The 24,721-nt window shown below is 37.4% G+C and overlaps 2 protein-coding genes across 5 annotated transcripts in view; both read right to left on the bottom strand.

The window, feature by feature from the left end:
• Positions 1–1,612: 1,612 nt before the first annotated feature.
• Positions 1,613–23,630, bottom strand: LOC130090972 (sodium/potassium-transporting ATPase subunit alpha-1-like). 2 transcript variants are annotated; one of them, XM_056258622.1, is made up of 22 exons: positions 23,604–23,630; positions 7,186–7,299; positions 6,929–6,988; positions 6,399–6,602; positions 6,028–6,141; positions 5,810–5,944; positions 5,604–5,721; positions 5,255–5,523; positions 4,859–5,167; positions 4,576–4,710; positions 4,301–4,493; positions 4,010–4,185; positions 3,792–3,928; positions 3,536–3,686; positions 3,276–3,444; positions 3,036–3,190; positions 2,826–2,949; positions 2,597–2,742; positions 2,371–2,501; positions 2,102–2,203; positions 1,912–2,003; positions 1,613–1,745 (listed from the first exon to the last, which is right to left on the bottom strand). In XM_056258622.1, the coding sequence occupies exons 1-22, from the start codon at positions 23,613–23,615 to the stop codon at positions 1,717–1,719; spliced, it is 3,075 nt and encodes a 1,024-aa protein (XP_056114597.1). In that variant the 5' UTR covers positions 23,616–23,630; the 3' UTR covers positions 1,613–1,716. The 2 variants fall into 2 exon arrangements, with proteins under 2 accessions (XP_056114597.1, XP_056114596.1); XM_056258621.1 differs by lacking the exon at positions 23,604–23,630 and adding an exon at positions 7,453–7,562.
• The window catches only part of LOC130090970 (sodium/potassium-transporting ATPase subunit alpha-1-like), a 50,394-nt gene continuing 41,960 nt past the window's right edge, over positions 16,288–24,721 (bottom strand). Inside the window, exons 1-22 of one of the 3 annotated variants that reach the window (XM_056258619.1) lie at positions 23,604–23,687; positions 23,159–23,272; positions 22,870–22,929; positions 21,212–21,415; positions 20,798–20,911; positions 20,572–20,706; positions 20,382–20,499; positions 20,013–20,281; positions 19,557–19,865; positions 19,288–19,422; positions 19,013–19,205; positions 18,727–18,902; positions 18,449–18,585; positions 18,182–18,332; positions 17,924–18,090; positions 17,680–17,836; positions 17,479–17,602; positions 17,220–17,365; positions 16,939–17,069; positions 16,704–16,805; positions 16,481–16,572; positions 16,288–16,373 (exon numbers count right to left, since the gene is read on the bottom strand). In XM_056258619.1, coding sequence (XP_056114594.1) covers positions 16,345–16,373; positions 16,481–16,572; positions 16,704–16,805; positions 16,939–17,069; positions 17,220–17,365; positions 17,479–17,602; positions 17,680–17,836; positions 17,924–18,090; positions 18,182–18,332; positions 18,449–18,585; positions 18,727–18,902; positions 19,013–19,205; positions 19,288–19,422; positions 19,557–19,865; positions 20,013–20,281; positions 20,382–20,499; positions 20,572–20,706; positions 20,798–20,911; positions 21,212–21,415; positions 22,870–22,929; positions 23,159–23,272; positions 23,604–23,615 — 3,075 coding nt within the window. In that variant the 5' untranslated portion in view covers positions 23,616–23,687 and the 3' untranslated portion in view covers positions 16,288–16,344. Of the gene's footprint in view, positions 16,374–16,480; positions 16,573–16,703; positions 16,806–16,938; positions 17,070–17,219; positions 17,366–17,478; positions 17,603–17,679; positions 17,837–17,923; positions 18,091–18,181; positions 18,333–18,448; positions 18,586–18,726; positions 18,903–19,012; positions 19,206–19,287; positions 19,423–19,556; positions 19,866–20,012; positions 20,282–20,381; positions 20,500–20,571; positions 20,707–20,797; positions 20,912–21,211; positions 21,416–22,869; positions 22,930–23,158; positions 23,273–23,368; positions 23,411–23,603; positions 23,688–24,721 lie in introns of those variants that run through there. The other 2 variants (XM_056258615.1, XM_056258618.1) reach the window with 2 other exon arrangements.

Genomic DNA, 24,721 nt, shown 5'->3' with positions numbered 1-24,721 from the left:
CGCCCCCTGGAGGATGAAACAACCGTTAAACATTTGCCCATCAGTCAACCTCACTCGCTCTGCATCGGTAGGTAAGTCTCTTCTACCTCCACCGCAATGTTGACCTTTATGGTCTTTTTCAGTTTGTTACTCTTTTCAAGTGCATGATCTATTAACTTTTGCTGAAAAAAACGTTGTGAACTTGACATTAGGGCTACCTCACGTCACGTCACAGATGGTGATTAGCGAATCAGTCTATTTCCAGTGTTACTGGAAGTCCCCGTGCGTCATTTAATTTTTGTAATAGTCTTTGGGCCCTATCAAACACCCACTAGTTTCAGCCCGTCGAACGTTTAAATGGCAAATGCACGTTGCCATTAAATAATGGCGCCACGTGGTTTAAATAGCAAATGCATTTTGGCTGCTGGTCTGAAACTATGTGTTCAGGCGCATTGTTGACGTTGTTATTTTGAGGCAACTGAAATAGACTGAGCCATTGACAAACTGAAACCTGGTCTAAAATCAATGGCGCAATATTTTTTTGTTATTTAAAGAGCACGTTTGTAATATGCCCCTAAAGGATGGTACACAACGCACGTACACTCTGCTTATTACACACACAGGGACGCGCAGCAGCACACAAACCAGCTAAATATTAAAAATAAAAGGTTTACAATGTAAAAGATTATTATTGTGTACATAAAGGTCCTCGCGCACGAGCAGATCCGTTTCCTTTCTGGAGAAGCGTTCAGTCTTTCCACTATCAAATTCTGTCATGTAAATAGCAAACTTGCCATGCGCGAGCACAACTGGCATTTAAAGGGAATTGGAGATGAGACTCTGATTAGTTTATTTCACATTACACCCAAAACACACCCATTACTCATAAAGAGAATAGAGACGACCCTTTTAGGCCAACCATTTGTCCCGTCGTTAAACTAGCAAAAGTAGATTCGGACACGACCTAAGTGCACTTGCACCGTACGCTTTGGACCATGCACTTAAAATAGGGCCCCTTATTTAGAAACTTGTTAGCAACTTAGATTTAAAGAAAAACAGCTGCTTAAAAATTCATGTCTGAGTTCTGACTGTGTACTTGGTGCTGTAGAATAAATCGTGAATGTTTCAAGTAATATTAAGCACAGACATTATTCCTTATTTACTAATAAATCCAAACCAGCTATTCAGAAATCCCACATGAACTCAGCCTATTGCTCAAGTGTCTTTCTTAGTCATAAAAATGATCACAAAAAAGTTATATTTCACAGAAATACAAAGCGTTATGTGCTCAAAAGTCAAATGAAATTGAAAAACACTTGATGTGAATGATTAATGTTGACCGATATTGCAAAAACTAATATTGTAAATAAACGTGTAATTGTGGTCACCACTCTTCCTTATTGCCATCTGCTAAATGCTAAACATAGAAAATGCTTATTTTAAATATTGCTTTCATTCGTCTTGGTGTTCATTCAAGGGTTTGTTGAAATATATTCTTTTGATGCAAGGAGTATGCATTATATCATGCTATGCTGCTAAATGCAACTTCAAGTACTTTTGTTACTTGGATCCTTGTTTTAAATGTCTAGTTTCATTAATAAAAAAAAATGCTAAAGACAAAAACAAAATCAGCTCATTTATTGACACATTTATTAACTTGAATTGACATTCATTTTGATATTTTCAAAATGATACAATATCTCTTTGCACATGTTCCCAATATAAAGTGCTCTTCTTTTAGTAGTATGTTTCTTGTTCCACCCAGCCTGAAACAAAACAGCACAAATATTAGTTTATTCTTAAATTGATAAAAGGAATGAAATACAACTAAGCTTACAAACTAAAAGCTACTGCATTTGCAAACAGAAGTAATTTTGGTAATTTTCTGCTTGGGGAACAGATATATTATATGTATAATGAAAATGAATTTACCTCCTGGGTTCTTCCTAAGAAGGTATTTTCTAATTTCATCATAGATGAAAATGAGGAGTGAATATGGGAAGGCACAGAACCACCACATTGGTCTAAAACAAAACAAAAACAGGGTTTATCAATTCAAAAATCAGGCAATATGGTCTTTTCAAGGTCATGTGAAAATTAAAACGTTTCAGATTTCACCTACTTCATTGGATACATCCTAACAGCAAGATCCATGCCTGGACAGTAGGACAGGAACGCTGCCAAAGCAGTTTCCTCAAACAGACCAAAGATGAGGACTTTATTCCTTTCAAAGAAAAACAAATCTAGTTAGGATAAATATAATTTGGCCAAACTGGGCTTTTAGAGGTACAATAAGTAACCATGAGCTGGAACTGAACAAACAGTTCAATCTGATAGATATCAGGCCAATATTTTATGTCTTGTTTGACGCCGGGCCCATTGTGTACATACTTCATTCCCTGCTGTAGGATGGAAAGCCTTCTGGTCTTGCAGATGAGCAAATCAGTCCACTGCACAATCACAATACTGGTAAAGAAGGCTGTGTGGCATGTGTACTCCACAATCTTTCTGCGCTCATAAGTCTAAATCAGAACACAGAGCATTATTTCAAAGATTGATATTTCTATAGAAATGTTGGTTTCACGTGTGTCAGGTTTGGTAGAGCTGTGACTCCTACCCATTGTTGGCCATAGCTGTCTTCCAGGTCATTGAGAAATCTGTCTTCCCAGCCAACTCGAATTCCTATCAGATCCCAGGGCAAAAATCCATTCTCAGCAAGAATTACGAAGTAGGTAAAGAACCCACCAACTGCTTGCATCATACCTATAAATTAAGTATAAAGACATGTAAGAAACAACCAGCAATGAACACCAGGGGCGCTCAGTACAGAAAAGGCATGCTCTTACCAATTTGACCATAGCTCATACTGATTAACCTCTCATTCACCAGCCTATCTGTTGCAGCGTTTCTGGGTTCTCTCTTCATGATGTCGCTTTCAGCAGGTTCGTAGGCCAATGAGATAGCGGGAACCTATTGGGATAAATAGGGAAAAATGAATACATGCATATTTCACAGTTCTCTTCATTAAGATAACTAAATTGACATCTTATCCCTACCATGTCAGTGCCCAGGTCAATGCAGAGAATGGTGATGGTGCCCAAAGGTAGAGGAATACCGATAAGGACAAAAAAGAGGAAGGGTGACATCTCCGGGATCTTACTGGTCAGCGTGTAGGCAATGGACTTCTTCAAGTTATCAAAGATCAGACGACCTGAAGGGGAAGACATGTTAAAGAAATAAGTGTCAAAGTTACCTTGATAATTTTTCAGTCAATTAAGTTCCCAATAACGTCATACCTTCTTCTACTCCAGTGACAATTGAGGCAAAGTTGTCGTCCAGAAGGATCATGTCAGCAGCCTGTTTGGATACATCAGATCCAGCAATACCCATAGCTATACCAATGTCAGCCTTCTTCAGAGCAGGAGAATCATTGACACCATCACCGGTTACGGCTACAATGGCACCCTGATGAGAGAAAATATGCATTTAAATGGTCCCTGCTGGGTAAAATCATCTAGCATCAACTAGGATTGAATAGTTAACTCTTTGACGGTACCTGTCGCTGACAACCTTCCACAATGATCAGCTTTTGTTGAGGAGAAGTTCTGGCGAACACAATTTCTTTATGATGTTGGAGGATCTCATCCAGCTGTTCTTCACTCATATTCTTCAGTTCTCCACCATGGACCACACAGGCCTTAGCATCTCTAGAGGCACATTTTGCATTAGCAGACATCTAGAGCAAATCCAAAACTTGTGTTTGCTGAATTTTGGAATAGATTTGTTGTTAGGGGCTGACATAACAAGTTTACCTTGGATTGACCTCCCCGATAGGTATTTTTAGCCGAGCTGCAATATCATCCACAGTCTCGTTGCCTTCAGAGATGATGCCGACACCTTTTGCAATAGCTTTAGCTGTAATTGGATGGTCACCAGTAACCATGATAACCTGTAATAGAAGATTCAGCGTTGTCTTCAAATGTAATATTCACAGTGTACTCAAACAGTGTATCTCAAATGAGGACAACACCTTGATTCCAGCACTCCGACATTTGGACACAGCATCTGGTACAGCAGCACGAGGAGGATCAATCATGGACATGAGGCCAACAAAACAAAGGTTCTCAGTGGGGAAGTTCACTTCTTCAGAATCAAATGCAAAACCTTCAGGAAACTGGTCATCAGGGAGGCTAAAGTGGCAGAAGCCTGTGAAGGAGAACAGAATTATTCATAGATGCTGTAATTCACAATTCTGTGTGCTCATATTCTTCTGCAGTCATAATTTGATTTTTTACAGGTGAACTTCATAAGGTGGCTTTACCCAGCACTCTTTCTCCAAGACCTCCGAGTTCTAAATAAGCATTTTGGAATGAATCTTTCATTTCATCGTCCAAAAGCTGCTCTTTTCCTTGAATCAAAATGGAGGAGCATCGATCCAAGATTCTCTCAGGTGCTCCCTTCATTACCAGCAGGTGCTTAGACTCTGAGGAATTGAGATTCTTGTGGATTGAGAGCTAGAAAAGGCATATTGTGGTACTGTTAGGACGACCAGTCAAATCTACATCATCATCTCTAAAGATAAATCAACAAAAATACCTGATACTTGTTGGTGGAGTTGAAAGGGATTTCAGAAATCTTCATGTACTTCTCTCTCATTTCAGAGACTGAACCACAGCACAGCTCAATAGATTTCAACAGAGCAGACTCAGAGGCATCACCAGCTGTTTCTCGCTACAAAACATATTTTATTGTTAAGAAAAAGCTGCCACTCTAAATATCACAGCTAAGAATGCAGATTCTTTGCTGAAACTCTAGAAGTTGCAAGCCTATGAATGCAGTCTCAATGTACTTCCAAAATAGAGATATTATTATAGCACACCTTAAGGACTGGCAGATGGCTCTGATCAGCAAGGAAGACGGCACGGTTGCACAGACCGGCGACACGTGCGAGGGCGGCCCAAGTTGCAGAGCTCTTGTCAAATGAAGTTCCACTCTGGTTCTCAGTGGTGTCTGCTATATGAATATGGTTGTCAAACCACATGTGAGCGACAGTCATTCGGTTCTGGGTCAAAGTGCCAGTCTTGTCAGAGCAGATGGTGGTGGTCGAGCCAAGAGTCTCCACGGCTTCCAGATTCTTCACCAGGCAGTTCTTCTTTGCCATTCGTTTGGCGGTCAGAGTTAGACACACCTATTTGAGTAAACACACGTCAAGTAATCATTGGAATTTTGAAATGTGTGTAAAATAATATGTGAACATAATATCACTCCAACTTACGGTTACAGTGGCAGGGAGACCTTCAGGTACATTAGCGACAATGATTCCAATCAGGAAAATGACCCCTTCCAACCAATTGTAGCCAAGGATCAGGGAGAGGATTAGGAAGGTCACGCCCAGGAAGACAGCTACACCAGTGATGATGTGGATGAAGTGTTCAATCTCTTTAGCAATTGGTGTCTGTCCACCTTCCAGACTGGAGGCAAGAGTGGCGATACGACCCATGACGGTGCGGTCACCAGTGTTAATGACAATCCCTCTGGCAGTACCTATTGAATATTGTCATGTTTAAGCATTATTGCATTTAAAGAATTTAGTCATTAATTTTGTCCACACATTAATTTCGTGCCTTCAACACAGTTGGTAGAAAAAAATGCAATGTTTCTTGTCTCTAAGCAGTTTTCACTAGAAAAGTCAGGAGTACGACTCTGGGGCTCAGATTCGCCAGTGAGGGAAGAGTTGTCCACCTGGAAAGGAAAGCAAGAGGGGACGTTTCATGTAAACTCATTTACTGCAGTAAGCATATTATTTTTGCCATAAAATTCTTGTTCTTACCTTGCATCCTTGTGCAGAGACAACACGAATGTCAGCTGGAATTCGGTCTCCACTTTTGACCTCCACAAGATCGCCAGCGACTACCTCCTCAGCATTGATTATCTTTTTCTCTCCATCACGCATAACCAGGGCTTGCTACATGACAATAAATTAACATAACTATCCTTTGTACATTGTGAAAGCAATTTTTGAGGTAAAATTAATTTACGTTTTTATACTTGAGGAACGAGGTTCTTAAAGGAATCCATAATCCTAGAGCTCTTGGCCTCTTGATAGTATGAGAAGCATCCATTGACTGTGACAACAAAAGCAAGCACAAGTCCCAGATACAGCTGCAAAAAAACAATGTAAATAGTCATTAATCATATTATTTTATCCAAAGTTTACAGCATACTCATTAGGAAGATAATCCCCCCTGGAGAAACCTCATATTAAGTACCTTGCTCAATAGCACAGTGGCTATCAGCTCAGATCTTTAATGAATAAAACACTTTCCTAAAAAGGGGTCTAAATTATGCTACTAAGTTTATTGACACATTAACTATATATGCCAATGTAGAAATGAAGACAAAATATTTTTTCCTCATACATTGTCATTTGCCGGTTCTTCAGAAGAGGCAGCCTGGATCGAATATGCAAAGAAGCAAAGAAAGGAACCAATCCACAGCAGAGTTTGGAAACCACCGAAGAGCTGTCTGCAGAATTTGACCCATTCTGGAGTCGTAACGGGTGGAGTCAAGGCATTTGGTCCATCACGGGCTAAGATTTCTTTTGCTCGGAAAACAGACAAACCCTGCCACAAGGTATGAAAATTGAGTATTAAAATCATGTAGAAAACAGATGCTCACAAATAATAAACTTACATGCAGATGCCTACAGATCTATTACTTTTTATATTTAAAAAAAGTTGAAAGCTTTGAAAGTAATCATGAAATGAATGAAATTACTAAAAAGTACTAGCCAAGTTAGCAGTTCCTCTTTTTAACTAAAGGTAAGCAGTTATCCATAAAATGTAATATTTGTTTCACATAAATGACTCAAAATAAAAATATGTGAATAATTCTAGAATAATGCATTATTAATATTTCCCCCCAAAGGTGTCACTAAACATTTACTCACCTTTGAGAGATCAGTGCCATATTTTCGATTAAGCTCTTCGAATGTCAACTTGTGGTCGTCCTGCAGAAGAGTAAAGATGTTTGAAAACTCAAGATACCTCACTTTCAGACTACACTAGATGGTAAAATCATGCATGTTTTTGAAAGGATTATAATATACAATTTCTTTTTCAGGTTAAATGTTTTTAAAGCAAGGGTAATATGGGACTTCAAAAGATTTTTGTGTTTAATGAAATACAATTTAAAATAATTTCATACCAGTTCCACTTCTTTCTTAAGTTCCTCCATGTCCTTTTTGCTCTTTTTCCCTTTTTTGGGCTTTTTGACTCCATCTTCTGAAGTTGCTGCCAATTTGTACTTATCATTCCCCATCTGTCAAGCACAAAACAAAATAAATATATATTTATAAAACACCAAGATCTTACCAGATCCTCCCCGAAAATCTACTTAAATAAATGGAAAACATGCAGAATTGGACAGTAAAATGAAACAAATTAAGCGATGTGTACAGCAGTGTTTACTTACCCCTAGTCCCATTTTTCTTCTTGATGTCCACCTAAAATCCAATGATGTCTGGTTAGTACCCCTTTCTTGGAGGCTGTTGGAGACAGAAGTCCCTGTGTGTCCAAACCAGGTTCACACATTTATACCCTGCCATCTCTCCTGTTTAATGGGGAGGTGTTCTGGGAAAATTAAGGAGGAGTTGTTCAGGTGTCATTTAGTTTTAACATTACTTAACCTTCATTTATACAGGTAGGTCATTTCTATGACACCCGGGTAAAGGACTGGTCTATTAACTATTATCTTATCAATAGATCTATGGCTTGTTAATAATAACTTGTGATAAATAACTTGCTTTTCACATTAATACATGCCCTTATTTGTTTAGATATCAGTATTTTGGTTTTCATGACATTTTTCTATGGTTATAATTGCACGTTACCTTATATTTATCACTTTGGACCATTTTTTTTTTCATTTTCATTCTAAGTAAATAATAGAAAATTGTTCTGTGGCCAACAATATCCGATGAATCAAACTGCTTCTGTAAAGGGTCAGAATCTATCATTACACATGTTAGATTTCAGACTGTGATTATAGGACCTTGTCAATGTTAATGTTAAAAAAGGTTTGCTAAATGTTGTCAGTCAATAGACTATCACAGCCTCCATGTCCTTCACAGTGCCTTAAAGTTTAGTCCACATCACACATCTGAGGGTGCTGCAAACATCACTTTGCATTTGAATACAATTGGGACAATTTCTCTCTTGAGTTTGCATTAATTTCTAAAGACCCTACACGTGGCCTCTGTCTCACAAACAAAAAAGGAAAGACTTTTCTGATGAAAAGCCGGAAAAAACAACAACTTATAATCGCTAAACGGATGTCAGAATATGATCGTCATGCATAAACTTGTAAAGGGCATTGTTATTCCCTCTGATTTACTTTTTAAAATGATATGCATTTTAATTACTAATATTGTGGTATTTATTCAGATTTATTGAACTAAATGATAATATTTAGTGAATGTTAGAACACAATGTTTTATTTTCAACTGGTTTCATTTATTACAGTAGACCTATTCATCACATTGCTGAAAGCCAACATGCTTTTATAATATAAATAGTACAATCTTATATCTTTCATTATCTTATCTAATATCTTGCTTTTCTACACGTTACAATTGTAACTTTACTTTTGTGCATGGTTAAAATGGTTTGGGTTACTGTTTTCACAAACCTCTGTTTACTGTTTGTAAGAATTTCAGAGACAAAAAGCAAATTCAGCTCCATTTAATTGCTGAAAATGACCAATTCTGTATAATTTTGAAAATATATATTAGTAAATATTGTTATGAAATGGAAGTAATCACTGTCATTTACAATGCAACTTTCTTCTTGGGAAACAGACATATTTGCTTCAGAATGAAAACACTCTTTGTTGAGGCTAATAACAAAGTCTGTTCACACCTGTAGGCTACATCTTGTATTACTATCAGAGTATTTTCTTTCATTTTATTTTCTCATGGTTAGGTAGGGTTGGAGGAATAACTTTTCAAATGGATATAGGTCAAAAATATATTGAAATGTCCTCAATGCAAAAGAGCCTCATGGCCCCCATGTCCTTCAAACTGCCTTAAACGTCCACACATATTTCACCAGCAGCATCACACATCTGAGGGTACCGGAACCACCATTTTGCATTTCTATCAGAGTATTATGACCTGGATAGGACAGGCTGTAACATAAATAAACCTTTCCAACCATTATCTCAAATACCCCCCACCCCCACCCATCCACTTACTATAGTGGGAGCAAATAAGCTTCAGGTCTTAGCTAGCTCAAGCCAAAATAATAACTTAAGTTTAACTTTAGTTATTATGACTTGACTTTGACATTCCTCCCTTCAAGATTAACCAAACCGAGAAAAAGATAACCTCAAAGAAAATGCTCCAACCCCCTGCAGACACACTATTTACACTATATGTGCTACTAAATATACAAGATTTAAACCACAAACAGTGATCTTAACAATGATAACACAAAGGACAAAAATAATAATGGCAAGAGCAGCAGCCCCAGATCAATGTATCATGATTTAGTGGTTATGTTTTTTTTTGTACCAACACATTGCTATAGTAATGCCATCTTTCTGCCAGGCCCCTTAAATTTTGCACCATCTTTATCGCAATTGCCATGTATTGCTTTGTGTTTTCTCTCAAGATCAATGAACAATCCATCTGTTTGAACAATGCACATGTCTTTCTTTTAGAATGACAAACAGCTTTTCTTAAAACTGGTTATTCAACTCTTGACTTTTTCTTTATCCAGAGAATGTCTTTTAGACTGCAAGACACCAAAAATCCAAAGCATGAGTCAAAGCATGCTTTCTGTTGAGATATGTGTAAAGTATGTGCACTCAAAACCAACTCAAAACCAACTCTCAAACCTTTGACCACAGAACATTTCCAGGAAAAAAAAATGGTTCTTTTAAGAACAGATCACTGAAAGGTTATTTGGGGAACCAAAAATGGTTCATCAATGGCATCGCTGGGAAAACCCACTTATTTTAAGGAGTGTAGTCGCTAAATATGGCCATTTCCCTATAAGATCAGTGATCCATCATTTAACCTTAACATTGAGGAAGCTCGGACTTGCTTTTTAAACCTTTCCTCAAGGCAAAGGCAACTTTTTTGGAAAGGGCAGATTTACTGACATTGGAGGAGTCTTTTTTCAAATGCTGGGAGTGAATAAATAATAGGAACCTTAGCAGGGTCATGTTGGTTGAAAGCAGTTGTAAAGTGCGAGCAGTGTCAAATGACTCAATAATGCATCTATTAATGGTTCATGCACTTCAAGTGACATCTTGTGTTCCTTAGGCTCTTTTGCTTCAGTGGTGCATCCACATTCATCACAAACAGCCTTTAATCTGCTGCAAACACACTGTTTTTAGTCAGAAAGAGACTTTTGCCTTCCTCTTCAGACTGACAGTCTATCTGCATCTCAGGTTACTGGGAAAAGTACAACACAGGACATAATGTCCAACAAACTTGCTGCCTGATGCGAAGCAGGTGCCTCAAGAACAGAGGGCCAATTTACTCAAGTATTTGTTGACTAAACGACACAAGGGTTGTTTCGTACTGTGGCTTATGCTGGCGAAGAACCGCCCACTATAGTAAGTCAGGAAGAGCCAGCTAACTGACATGTGTGATCACAGTTGGTTTAGGGGCACGTAATCTGATATATCATCTCAAATATATTACCAGAAATACGTTTTTACATTTACTACCTACTTAATCATTTCTAACTGCATCTGATAAGAGACTCCTTCAACCGAATCAGTTGGACAACTCCAGCTGAAAGTGACTCCAGTGACTTGAGTGACTCCAGCTGAAAGGACCTTGAACATTAAGCATATACAATATTTGCTACACCCGCGAAAAGGATCAGATTGAACTCATCTAAGACCCTACAACGATTTGATACACATTCTAACACTTCAGTGACATCATTTAAATATTTAAAGCAGCAAAGAGAGACGTTCATGTGGTGTGTGAGTCATGTGTTCAGGAAACAAACTAATTTGCACACACCAAAATAGAAAGGAAATAAGACGAGGCCAAAAGCAATGCAGAGGCACAATACATAACCAAATTTTACGAAGAGTCGACTTTATCGAACAAGTTGTATTAACAGACAACTTTTGTTTGGATTAAGGTTTTGAATAAAAAAGTAAGCCATAAAAAGAGGAAGCTTGTCTATCATTCCTTCCATCACTCTAAATGCTGGTTTGTTTCAACCCATGTTTGGGTCAAATATGGTGAAACCCAACCGTTGATGAACCGATTTTTAAAATACATTGGGTTTGTCCATATTTTACTCAAACATGCGTGGAAACAACCCAGCGTTTCTTATTGTATGCTGTGGTTGGGAAATACCCATTTTTCATTTTAAGGTCACAACCACAAATGTAGTAAGGCATCATCATTTTTTATCTAGGCTAGCTTTCTGCTTTGATGAATAGGCCTACATAGACTACTTGTACTGTATATACTGTACTTGTGAGCAAGTACTAATGCACTGATGATTATTCCCAATAAGACCAGGAATGTGAATTAAGATAGTAAAGAGGGTACATTTTGATTTTGAGAAAGCTGAATGGGTGCTGACAATTAGTGTGAAACCATGTGCCAATATTTAAAAATACTTGTTTGTTTTGGCATTTTGTTCTTATTTTGCCAAACACAAGTGTTGTGTGTAAAAGCAATGAGGAGAGGAGATCAAATTTATAATTTGACCCATATATGCATTTATCCTGAACTATAGGCCTATATATAGGTCATTACAAAAATAAACAAATTTACTTGAAGAAAAAAAGCATATTTGCATATTAATTTATGCAAAATAGCAGCGTCATGATGATATTCTGAGTGACATGAAAAAAAAACACTCAAAACATTATTTTTAAAATATTTTTATAATAATGTTTTGATTATCATACATTTTGTAAAAAAAAAAATATAGCTATAATTACAATAACTATTTGATATGGCAGTATAGGCTACTTAATTTGACAGTGTTGGCATTCATTGAGTGATAGGGAAAGGAAAAACTTATTTTGTGGGAAAATGAAGAATCAGGACGTTTGAACCCATAACCTCTTAAATTCATGTTGGCAATTTTTTTTTTTTTTTTACTGCTGCCAAAACTCATTGTAATTATAAAATATAAGTTCATTATTCATGTTAATAGTTCAATAATCGAAATTGCCGCCTTTCCTTCTTTAATTTAGATACTACATGAATGCAGCGCAGATCCGTTATCACTCTCTCTCTCATTTCGCGCGCTCACTCAGTTTAAATGTTAACGGTCAGACTGAGGGACGGTCTCACTGCCGATCAGTTTCGCTATATTGCTTCAAATAGTCGCCTCTTTAATTATATATAGGCTGTGTTAAATTATATATGTCAGAGAAGGTTTTAAAAAGTTTGTAGTGGAACGGAATGATTGGCTGCCTAAAAAGGAAAGAATTTGCACAGTTCTGAGGTAAGAAAATAACTGGCTAGCTAACCTAAGTGATTAGCTTGTTTAAATATAATTCGTTGTTTGCCAATGAATATTTGGTGTGAAAGCTGTAAAACTTGTTAGACCATATGTGATGTTATGTTATATGTGACATTCAGGTAACATGAGATGAGATTCAGATAAATGAATTAGCCTGTTTGAGAATTAACTTGTGTTAGTTACCAGCAAAGTTATGTAAGGATTCAAATCAGCATGTGTCCAGTGTTAATGTAGTTGGACACTACATAAAACACCATTTAGCCTACAAATGCATTTGTGTTTAACTGTTAGTGTCATACATTCTTTATTTATAACTTGTTATATAACTTATATATAACTTGCCAGTTAAAGGTTATTTTAAAGTTGCTAATGTTCTGGGGTTTTTATTCATCTTTTAATATCTGTCAATAACTGAAGTCAAATACACTTACCTCCATTAACTCTTTACCCTTTGGATAAAAGCGTCTGCCAAATGCATAAATGTAAATGTTTTTAAAGAAAGTTTTCAGCCACCACCAGCATTTTTAATAATTTTTAGAAAATGTTCATGGCCCTCATAACATTTTCATGTATGAATATCTGAACATGCAAACAGAGCCTCTTGCTTAAAAAACAAACAAAAAAAAAAAAAAAACGTTTTGATCTATTTTGACATTCTTTTTTATGAATGCTTGAATATGGATAAGTTAATTATTATTTTTTTTTTAAAGCACCATTTTGAGCAAAACATATTCTATCAAAGACTACGTCCGGATCAAATTCAGAATGATGATCAAAACACATATGAAGTAGATCGAGTCCATCAACACAGCTTCACAGTCCTGTAGCTCGTCCTGGATCGACATTTCATTCAGTAACATTAGGCAGTTTTGATCTATAAGCTATTTAATGTTGAGGAACGCGTTATTTTACATACGCATCTGCTTGTTGTTCACCTGTGTTTTGATCCGGAGATTCTGTATTCTTTCAGAAGATGTCTCATAGCGCCCCCTACCATATAACAATGGAAAGCCGGAAATTTCCATCAATGGTGGGGAGGTGTTGTCTCATTAATGATGGAAATTTTCATCAATGGCGGGGAACATTTAAAAAAAAACGTTTACCCCCTAAACAAAAAGTGCTTTAATAATGTACACTCACATAATATGAAGAGCTTCTATAATGAGCTAGTTTCTCATTGGAATACGTTAATAATGGCTGACTGTGAATAAAGCGTTTCAACAATGGCATAGGTAGGCTAACCAAAAAAAAAACTATTCCTTTTACCTGATATTACATTAACACTTAAGTTATTTGAGTCGACAAACACCTAATTTTTTGTTTGTGAAAAAAACCCAAAATATGTATTTATCTTTGTCTTGTTTTACAGCTAGAACAACTATTATCCTTCCAGAGTACAGGATGATGTTTGCAGGGTGTCCTGTACCCATAATCCTCTTGCTATTTGTGGAGATACAGAATGCTTCAACCATCGGTTTATTCTATATTCATCTACTGTCCTGTTAATCGAGGGAAAGAAAAGATCTCCCTTATAATCATGGATTGGCCGCATCTCATCAGCAGTTTCTCCCCGTTCACGATTCTTCCACCAGCTTCCTTGAGCGCTCAGTCAAGAAGACACACAGCAAGTATTCACTTGATTTTCTTCAATCTTTATTTTCACACTTTTCTTATGTTAAGAAGAGAACATTATACAATGCATCATTCAATACTTTCTATGTGTGTCAGATGTGAGAGGTCTCAGGAGCTGGACATTTTGACTTGATCACCTGCAACTCATTTTCATACATTTATGGTATAATAAATTGATTTATAATATTTAATAAATGTATTGAACCTGCCGTGCTCCACTAGTGGCACCAAACAGAATTAGAGAACGTTTTTTTTTTTTTCTCTGTGACTTTGGCTCAACCAGTGGCATGTGTTTTGATGCAGGATTTTGCTGAACAATGCAATTCTGTTTGTCTTTTCTTTTTTTCTTTTTTTGCAGTTCTGTTGGGTGCCACTAGTGGTGCAGAAATCATACTCGGCAGCTTTAAATGAAATGTAGTAATTTAACACAGTAGTAAATAGCCTAATCTATTATACACTTTTATACACACCTACACTTTAATAGCAGAAACTTTTATCCAAAGAAACCTACAAAACAATTATTACAGGCACAATACTTACAGAATCAACTTTCTGAAAGTTCATCACTGTCATGTCTGCTTTGGATAACATGATACAGATCACATGATACAGTGATTCCTATGAAAGCATATATGTATATGCCTCCTTTTGACCCCTAATGACAAAAGTGAAACTTTACCTAAACATAAAAAACTTTGTTTAAAACATAAAACTGTAACCTTACCTGACCCCTTAAAAAGTAGAGGCAATAGACAAAAAATCTACACAACAAATAAAACATCAAATGGTAAGAAAATAAAAAAATAAATAAAAAAACTCCAGGGAAGACACCTACACCAAGCCCTTTTTTCCTTATTTCAATTCAAATGTGGTGCTTTGGATAGGAAACCTGTCGGCCACTGTGAGACACAAATCCTTGTGTGTCCAAAATAGGCTCACAAACTTCTACCCTGTCAGTTTAACCTATTTTAAGGGCAGGATTAGGGGAAATTTGGGAGGAGTTTGGCAGGTGTCATATATCTTTAACGTTAATTTAGTCTTTAATCATTACGTCTCAGTTATATTTTGTTATATCAATTTGCTAATATTGAAAGTAATATCCCTCCTATGTAAATTCATGCACTTGTTTTATGCAATTGCAATTATATGTTTTGAGTATTTCTTTTGTCTGTATTTATGAAAGACTTTTACGTTAAAAATTAGATGCTCTTATTTTTATGACTTTTGGCCGCTTGTCCATTTTAAAGGTAAGTGATGAGTGACTAAATTGTAATAAATCTGATAAATGGGTACAATTACGCACTAATTTTGATTGGACCTTCTTGTTTTGTAAACGATGTTCTGTTTTGTCAGTCAACAGAGCCTCACAGCCCCCATGCCAACATTACTTCCTACAAAAGTTTAGTAGTATAACACACCTGAGGATGACATCATGGCACACTTTTGTGGAACTCATGTTTTTATAATGGAATGTTTGATTGATGTTCAGCATGTTCTGCTGGTTTCACTGATATGTATAAACATCTCTCACGATGCCGCATGATACCAAGAAGTACCTGAATTCTCAGTATTAGAGGTCATGGGTTCATTCCCAGAGAATGCAAGTACAGATTGATATAAACTGCCGTAAACTGAATATAGTAAGGTGCTTAGCATGTTGTTAATGAGTCTTGTTTTCTCTCAGCTGTGCATGAGAATCAACACATAAACCTTTTCTGCAGTTATAAAAGACAGTTATAGACATACACATTTTTTATTTGTGGCATATTAATTTAAATGTTAACTGTTGGTTAGGTTTGGTATGATTTACATAGACCTTGTACAGCAACAGACCCCTGCTGGTAGATTATGTAACTGCACCATTATGGTGCACCTCAATATCTAAGGATTATGAATTTTAATTTATACCATCCTATTGCATCTCATCATTCATACCGATCAACTGATATATATATATATATATATATATATATGTGTGTGTGTGTGAGAGATTTTTTTCATATATTTGATTTGCTGCACAATTTGTCATTTCTTTTTCTTTTCTTTTTTGCACTATAACCTCTATAAGTGCATGTTCACTATTTTTATCTCTCTATTTTCAGTTTAATAAAACGCACACACAAATTCAGCTCCATATTATTGAACATTTATTTGCTGAAATTTCTGTATCATTTTGAGCATTAATGTCTCCTAATATGAGTTTGCAATAGAAAGTCTTGTTTTAGTAGTATGTTTCTTGTTCCACCCAGCCTGAAACACAATAGCACAGATATTAGAGCCTTAATGTAATGCAATACAACAAACTCTGTTGAGGTTAATGAAGTCTGCCAACATCTGTAGGATAAATCTGATATTACCTCCTGGATTATGTCGTAGGATGTATTTTCTAACTTCATCATAGATGAAGATGATAAGTGAGTATGGGAAGGCAGTGAACCACCACAATGGTCTAAATAAAAGAACACAAGTTAATTTTTTTGTCCATTTTACTGTTATTTTCAATTTCTGACACGCCATTTATATTCTTTTCAAAGTCAGTGCATACAGTATGATCTCCATTACATAGATAAGTTCACTTACCTTAAAGGATACATTCTGACAGCAACGTCCATGCCTGGGCAGTAGGACAAGAAAGCTGCCATAGCAGCTTCCTCAAAAAATGCAAAGATGAGGACTTTGTTTCTAAGAAAAAGAAAAAATAACCAATTATGATAAGGCTTTAGAGGTGACCAGCCCTGAGCTGGAACTGAACAAACAATCCACCAATATTTTATGGCTTCTTTGAAGCTTGTTTGCATCCTTTTTGTTTACATACTTCATTCCTTGCTGTACAATGGAATTTCTTCTGGTCTTTACAATGATCAAGTCACCCCACTGCACAACCACAATACTAATGAAGAATGCCGTGTGGCATGTGGACTCTATAATCTTTCTGGCCTCGTAGGTCTGCATCAGACAACGAAACACACAAGAATAAAGGTATGTTTATACTATAGCCTACTATAAATTATATGGTTGATTTTTCAAATGCATAAAATGATATAGAAGCTTTTTTGTTTCACATTTATCAGGTTTTGCTAGAACTTTGATGCTTACCCATTGTTGACCATAGCTATCTTCCAGGTCAGTGATAGATCTGTCTTCCCAGCCAACTCGAAGTCCTGGCAGATAACTGGGCCAGAATCCATTCTCACCCATAACCACAATGTAGGTAAAGAAACCTGCAGCTGCTTGGATCATACCTAAAAAGGAAAGCAATGACAATGAAATTAATGAATTGCCCATATTACAGATTTTTAATCAATGTCATGTTCAAAACATCCAGACCTCTCAGTTTTGGTAAGAATGTTCTTACCGATTTGACCATATGCCATACTGATTAGCCTCACGTTCACTAGCCTATCTGTTTTAGCGTCTCTGGGTTGTCTCTTCATGATGTCATTTTCTGCATTTTCATATGCCAATGAGATAGCAGGAATCTGTGACAACAATTAAAACGAATTAAAAATAGACTGCATAATTTAAAGTTCTCTACACTAATAGTACTTTTTCTTACCAGGTCAGTGCCCAGGTCAATGCAGAGAATGGTGACGGTGCCCAAAGGTAGAGGAATACCCACAAGGACAAACAAGAGGAAGGGTGACATCTCCGGGATCTTACTAGTAAGGGTGTAGGCAATGGACTTCTTCAAGTTGTCAAAGATCAGACGACCTAAAGTGGAATAAATGTTTGAAAAATAAGTCTCAAAGTAACCTTCATAAATCCTTAATCAATTAAGTTCCAAAAAACATGTCATAACTTCTTCTACTCCAGTGACAATTGAGGCAAAGTTGTCGTCCAGAAGGATCATGTCGGCAGCCTGTTTGGAAACATCAGATCCAGAAATACCCATAGCTATACCAATGTCAGCCTTCTTCAGAGCAGGAGAATCATTGACACCATCACCGGTTACGGCTACAATGGCACCCTGATGAGAGAAAATATGCATTTAAATGGTCCCTGTTGGGTAAAATCATCTAGCATCAACTAGGATTGGATAGATGACTCTCTGACGGTACCTGTCGTTGACAACCTTCCACAATGATCAGCTTTTGTTGAGGAGAAGTTCTGGCGAACACAATTTCTGTATGATAGTGGAGGATCTCGTCCAACTGTTTTTCACTCATACTCTTCAATTCTCCACCATGGACCACACAGGCCTTAGCATCTCTAGAGGCACACTTTGTATTAGCAGACATCAAGAGCAATTCCAGTAATGTTCACCATTTATATTTTTTAACCTGAAAACATTGCTTTGTTTTAGGTGGCTGGGATGTTTGGATTACCTTGGATTAACCTCTTCAACAGGGATATTCAAACGAGCAGCGATGTCTTCCACAGTCTCGTTGCCTTCAGAGATGATACCAACACCCTTAGCAATAGCTTTAGCAGTAATTGGATGGTCACCAGTAACCATAATAACCTGTATTGGAAAAATCATTCATTTAAATTGCTTTGAATTGATTACCTTAGCAGTAATTCAATTGTCACAAGTAATTATTATTTGAATAATTTAATACAGGCACAGTATATTTAAGCAGTAGATCTCAAATGAGGACAACACCTTGATTCCAGCACTCCGACATTTGGAGACAGCATCTGGTACAGCGGCACGAGGAGGATCAATCAGGGACATGAGGCCAACAAAACACAGGTTCTCAGTTGGGAAGTTCACTTCTTCAGCATCAAATGCAAAACCTTCAGGAAACTGGTCATCAGGGAGGCTAAAGTGGCAGAAGCCTGTGAAAGAGAACACATAATTAGTCATACATGCTGTAATTCATCATTGTGTGTGTTCATATTCTTCTGTAGTTATAACTTTAGTGATTTTTTTGATAAGGTGGCTTTACCCAGCACTCTTTCTCCAAGACCTCCGAGTTCTACATAAGCATTTTGGAATGAATCTTTCATTTCATCGTCCAAAAGCTGCTCTTTTCCTTGAATCAAAATGGAGGAGCATCGATCCAAGATTCTCTCAGGCGCTCCCTTCATTACCAGCAGGTGCTTAGACTCTGAGGAATTGGGATTCTTGTGGATTGAGACCTTGAAAAGGCATATTGTGGTACGGTTAGGATGACCAGTCAAATCTGCATCATCATTTCTAAAGATACATCAACAAAAATACCTGATACTTGTTAGTGGAGTTGAAAGGGACTTCAGCCATCTTTGTGTACTTCTCTCTCATTTCAGTGACTGAACCACAGCACAGCTCAATACACTTCAACAAGGCAGACTCAGAAGCATCACCAGCTGTTTCTCGCTACAAAAGATTTAATTGAACAAAGTTTTCTCTCACAGTAACAGTTATATTGGCTATTGGAATTGTATAAGTTGTGAGCCTTGCATATATTCATGTTGCTCATATTGATATAAAGATAGCTAGCAGAAGCTCACTTTAAGGATTGGGAGATGGCTCTGTTCAGCACGGAAGACGGCACGGTTGCACAAGCCGGCGACACGAGCAAGAGCAGACCAAGTAGCAGAGCTCCTGTCAAAAGAGGTTCCACTCTGGTTCTCAGTGGTGTCTGCTTCATGAATCTGGTTGTCAAACCACATGTGAGCGACGGTCATTCGGTTCTGGGTCAAAGTTCCAGTCTTGTCAGAGCAGATGGTGGAGGTCGAGCCAAGAGTCTCCACGGCTTCCAGATTCTTCACCAGGCAGTTCTTCTTTGCCATTCGTTTGGCGGTCAGAGTTAGACACACCTACATGAGTAAACGCAAACATACATAAAGTCAAGTAATAATTTTTGGCACTGACATACTAAAATACAACCTGGATTTAATGACTTGAAAAGTAGATACAGTTGACTAAACAACAAGAAGTATAGCGTAAGAAGCACCCTGACTTACAGTTACAGTGGCAGGAAGACCTTCAGGTACATTCGCGACAATGATTCCAATCAGAAAAACAACTGCTTCCAACCAACCATATCCAAGTATCAGGGAGAGGATTAGGAAGGTCATGCCCAGGAACACAGCTACACCGGAGATAATGTGGATGAAGTGCTCGATCTCTTTTGCAATTGGCGTTTTTCCACCATCCAGGCTGGAGGCAAGTGATGCTATACGACCCATGACAGTATGATCACCGGTGTTGATGACAATCCCTCTGGCAGTACCTAGGGTTTCATTATGTTCAAGCAATTTAGTTGTTTAGTTTGTCCACAGCTACTGTAAAATCCAATTGTATTCAACATTCTACAGAAACTTTTTATGTACCTTCAACACAGTTGGTAGAGAAAAACGCAATGTTTCTTGTCTCCAGAGGGTTTTCATGGGAGAAGTCAGGAGTACGACTCTGGGGCTCAGATTCGCCAGTGAGGGAAGAGTTGTCCACCTGGAACAGTGGAGGGGAAGTTTCATAAAAAGGTACTGATGGGATATATCACATTTGACATTCAGGTCTTACCTTGCATCCTTGTGAACAGATGATGCGAAGATCAGCTGGGATTCGGTCTCCACCTTTGACTTCCACAAGTTCACCTACAACGACCTCCTCGGCACTGATGATCTTTTTCTCTCCATCACGCATAACTAGAGCTTGCTACATTACCAAAACAGAACAATGACTACTTTTGTGCCATGGGAAAACTACATTTGAACATGCAATGTTTTGTAAGACACAATTTCTGTACCTGAGGAACAAGGTTCCTAAACGATTCCATGATCTTTGAGCTCTTGGATTCTTGATAGTATGAGAACCATCCGTTGACTATGACAACAAAAGCAAGTACAAGTCCCAGGTACAGCTGCAAAAGCACAGTTAGGTTTTTAGAAAGGCACAAAGGGTATGATAATCTACATTGAATTGACATTGAACATTGACATTTTTTTTTTTACATTTCTGAAGGTGAAACACTAGAGCATGGCACTAGCAACACCAAGGTCATTGGTTCGAATCCCAGAGAATGCATGGACCAATAAAAAAATGTATTCCTTGAAAGCAATGTAAGTCGCTTTGGATACAAGCGTCTACTAAATGCATAAATGTAAATGTATTTACATGAAACTACATAATGAGAAAAAAAAAAACATTTTCTCTCTCATACATTGTCATTTGCTGGTTCTTCAGAAGAGGCAGCCTGGATTCCATATGCCGTGAAACAAAGTAATGCACCAAGCCACAGCAGTGTTTGGAAACCACCGAAGAGCTGTGTGCAGAACTTGACCCATTCTGGAGTCGTAGGCGGTGGGGTCAGTGCATTCGGCCCATCACGCTCTAAGATCTCCCTTGCACGAGAAGACGACAATCCCTACCATAGGGTATGAACATTGAGTAGTTAAACGTATATACAGAAATGAAGAAAAAAAAAAACACATTTTCAACTTAGAACTGAAGGCTACTTGAAATTAAATCACCAAAATTTGAAAACACATACACAGGTTTCTATGCACTTCAAGGCAATTTTTTTTACAAGTAAGAGTTTTAGCTTAAGATATCTTAAAGCTGCTGTCCGTAACTTTTTTAAGTTAAAAATAATCCAAAATAATTATATTAAAAAAAAACATATTCTGCCAGTGGTCAAAACTATCTGCTTGCCATAGCTAGATTCAAAACGGTTAGCTTGTAATAATGATTTTAATTCCAGTGGTACTGGTGGGTTTCCGCGGTAAAATTCGAGCATGTCTTTGCGTCATTACGTCACACCCGTACACATAAAGAAGGAGTTTCGGCTAGCCGGCTATACTGCGCGTGACGAGATGTTTAGATGTATAGGCTTTTCTCGCAGCACTTTACATGATTAAACTTATGGCATCCAGAAAGATCCAAACAACAATCATCAGTGTCAACTGGAGATTCAGCAGTTATAAAACCCAAAAGACTTCGTACTTCGGATTTAAGGTGGCTAGAGAAAGAGAAAGAAACCGTCTCATGCGAACACAAGGATTTAAACATCGGCGGGGCTTTTGAAAAGTGCGTGAACTCCGTGTTTTGAAGGGGTTCAAAACGGAAGAAGAGACGGCTTTTTTCTGCTGAACAAGTAAGACATTTCAATAGTTCAATCGTGTAACAGTACGTTTTCTTAATTCACACAGTTATGGAGTTTCCTTTGTTGTGCCTTTCTCGTTTTGCTATTATGGAGAATATGAATTCTGAACTACAGGTAACCATAAAACACATTAAATTTAACAGTCCCGCAATGCTGATGTGATGTTGTTAACATGAACAATTTGAGAACAAAGTAGGCTATAATTTGCACGGTTGCTGTAAATCGCGTTGATTAAATCTAACGAAGCTTATCATGTCGAATGCTTTTTCCCCCTTAGTTGGTCAGAACAAAAATGGATGTTACTTACTTGTTCAGAAGACATTTTCTTATGAAAATTCTTATGTTGGTCAAACTTTCAAAAAGTGAATCTGTGATTCTGAATGACAGTATCCACACAGCGCGGTGACTGACAGCAGCACTCGCCTCAAAGCACTGTGTTCATCCGCGCTGTTTCATGCCGATTTACAACCCACGTAAAGATGATAATTCCGCGAATCACTGCAGTTACAAATTTCGAACAGAAAGATGGCGACAAAGAGGAAAAGCTACGGACTGCAGCTTTAAGCTTAACATAAAACATTCAATAACATTTTTTATTTAAATATAAATGTATTTATATATTAAATAAAAAGAAGGCAAAATGTATGAATATAGACTAACACAAAATGCAGTAATACATCAAATTTCAATCGAAGTCTCACTAATCCTCTGCTCACCTTGTTCAAGTCAGTGCCGTATTTGCGTGAAAGCTCATCCAATGTCAGCTTGTGGTCGTCCTGCAGAAGAGAGAAATAATCCTTGCATCTCAGTTCTCCACATAAATCTATAAAAACCCATTTTTAGCCAGCATAATAATTCATGCAGAAAATAATGTAGTTTTGTGAGTATAGCTAAGAAACTATTCTGGGTGGTTATAGTTTCAGATCATACTAACATTGGGTTATATTGCCTCCATGTCCTAGATAACATATTAATGTGTTATATATATATATATGCATTCCTCACCAGTTCCACTTCTTTCTTCAGTTCGTCCACATCCCTCTTCTTTCTTTTCACCTTTTTGGGCTTTTTGATTGCATCCTCAGAAGTTGCTGTCAATTTGTAGTCATCGTTCCCCGTCTATAAAACATAAAAACACATTAACCTGATCAGAGCGGAGCCAAAGGTAAACTTCAGCAGAAGAAAATAATCAAGCAAACTGATTGATGAAACCACCAGAATCGATGCTGAAAGGACCAGCATACACCAGCATGAATTTCCATGCTGGCTTATGCTGGTTTGGCGCTGGTCTGTAACGTTGATCAACCAGCATGGTCTTTCTGGTGAAGCTTGTTGACCAGGGAAGCTAATTAAGCTGCCCGTTTGAGACCAACCAGCTCACCAGCATCCCAAACGTAACATATGCTGGTAGTTTCAGAAGATATAATCAAGATAACCATAGTCCACTCACACCAAGCCCCATTTTCCTAATTAATTCAACCCAAAATCTGGTGCTTTGTATTCCAGAAGCCTCTCTGGAGACACAAGTGCCTGAGTGACCAAGCAAAGTTTACAAAATTTATATTATGCCAACTCACCTGTGTTTTGGGGAGGAGATCTGGGAAATTTCGGGAGGGGTTTAGCACCTGTCATCCTTAACCTTTTATTTTAACCTTTCATTTATTTAACCTTCATCCTTACACGCAAGTCATTTTGGTGACACCCATGAGAAAGACTTTAACTTTAATTTTTATTTTGGTAGAACTATTAACTTGCCAAAAGCAATGTATTTATTATCACATTTATATATTTATATAAACTACTATTAATGTTATAGTTATATATATATATATATATATATATATATATATATATATATATATATATATATATATATATATAAACAAAACTTTATTATTAGCAGAATTATCACAAAAATTTCTGAAGCTAATTTGAATGACACTTTCCATTGCTTTTGTGCAAAAGTCTAGACATGTTCACCTGCAGTAAAGCAGCGTTCGTGCCTCGACAGTTGGACAGGAAAGCTGCCAGATCAGTTCCACAATCAGACCAAAGAGCACAGCTTGGTTTCTATGAAATAAAGAAGATAATATGATGATAACTTTCATTTTCTTTATTGTGGCCTTCAGGCCCACTAGACGTGGAATGAGCTGGAACTGAACAAACGGTTCAATCTGATAAATATCAGTCCAATTTTTTATGGCTCCTTTGAAGCTGAAACATTTGTTTACACTCTTCACTTCTTGCTGTAGGATAAAAAATGTAAAATTATCAAGTCAGCACTCAGTATAAACATAGGAGTAATAGATCAAACGTAAAGTCTGTATCTTATTTTATGAATGATTTCAATGTTCCCTGTTAAACAGGCCAGCATGGCTGATCACCAGCATATTCTGAATGCAGGTGAAGATCACACTAGACTTCATTAACCAGGTTAACCAGCAAAGAACATGACCAGCATTACCAGAACATGGCTATCCTGGTCCACATGGAAGACTGGGACTAAACCAGCACAAACCAGCTAGGACCTGCATGGAAATGCATGCTAGTGTACGCTGGTATTTCAAA

The sequence above is a fragment of the Rhinichthys klamathensis genome, unplaced genomic scaffold (genome assembly GCF_029890125.1).
Source record: "Rhinichthys klamathensis goyatoka isolate OS25496 unplaced genomic scaffold, OSU_Roscu_1.1 h1tg000157l_1, whole genome shotgun sequence".
Lineage (NCBI taxonomy): Eukaryota > Metazoa > Chordata > Actinopteri > Cypriniformes > Leuciscidae > Rhinichthys > Rhinichthys klamathensis.
This window is presented reverse-complemented; position numbering and strand designations above follow the sequence as displayed.

What these genes read in the sequence shown, in the direction of transcription:
- LOC130090972 (XM_056258622.1), bottom strand. An exon ending in TTAAGAAAGAAGTGGAACTG is followed by an intron (nt 6,989 to 7,185) that starts GTATGAAATTAT and finishes ACTCTTCTGCAG; the next exon opens with GACGACCACAAGTTGACATT. An exon ending in GTCTCCCTGCCACTGTAACC is followed by an intron (nt 5,168 to 5,254) that starts GTAAGTTGGAGT and finishes TTACTCAAATAG; the next exon opens with GTGTGTCTAACTCTGACCGC.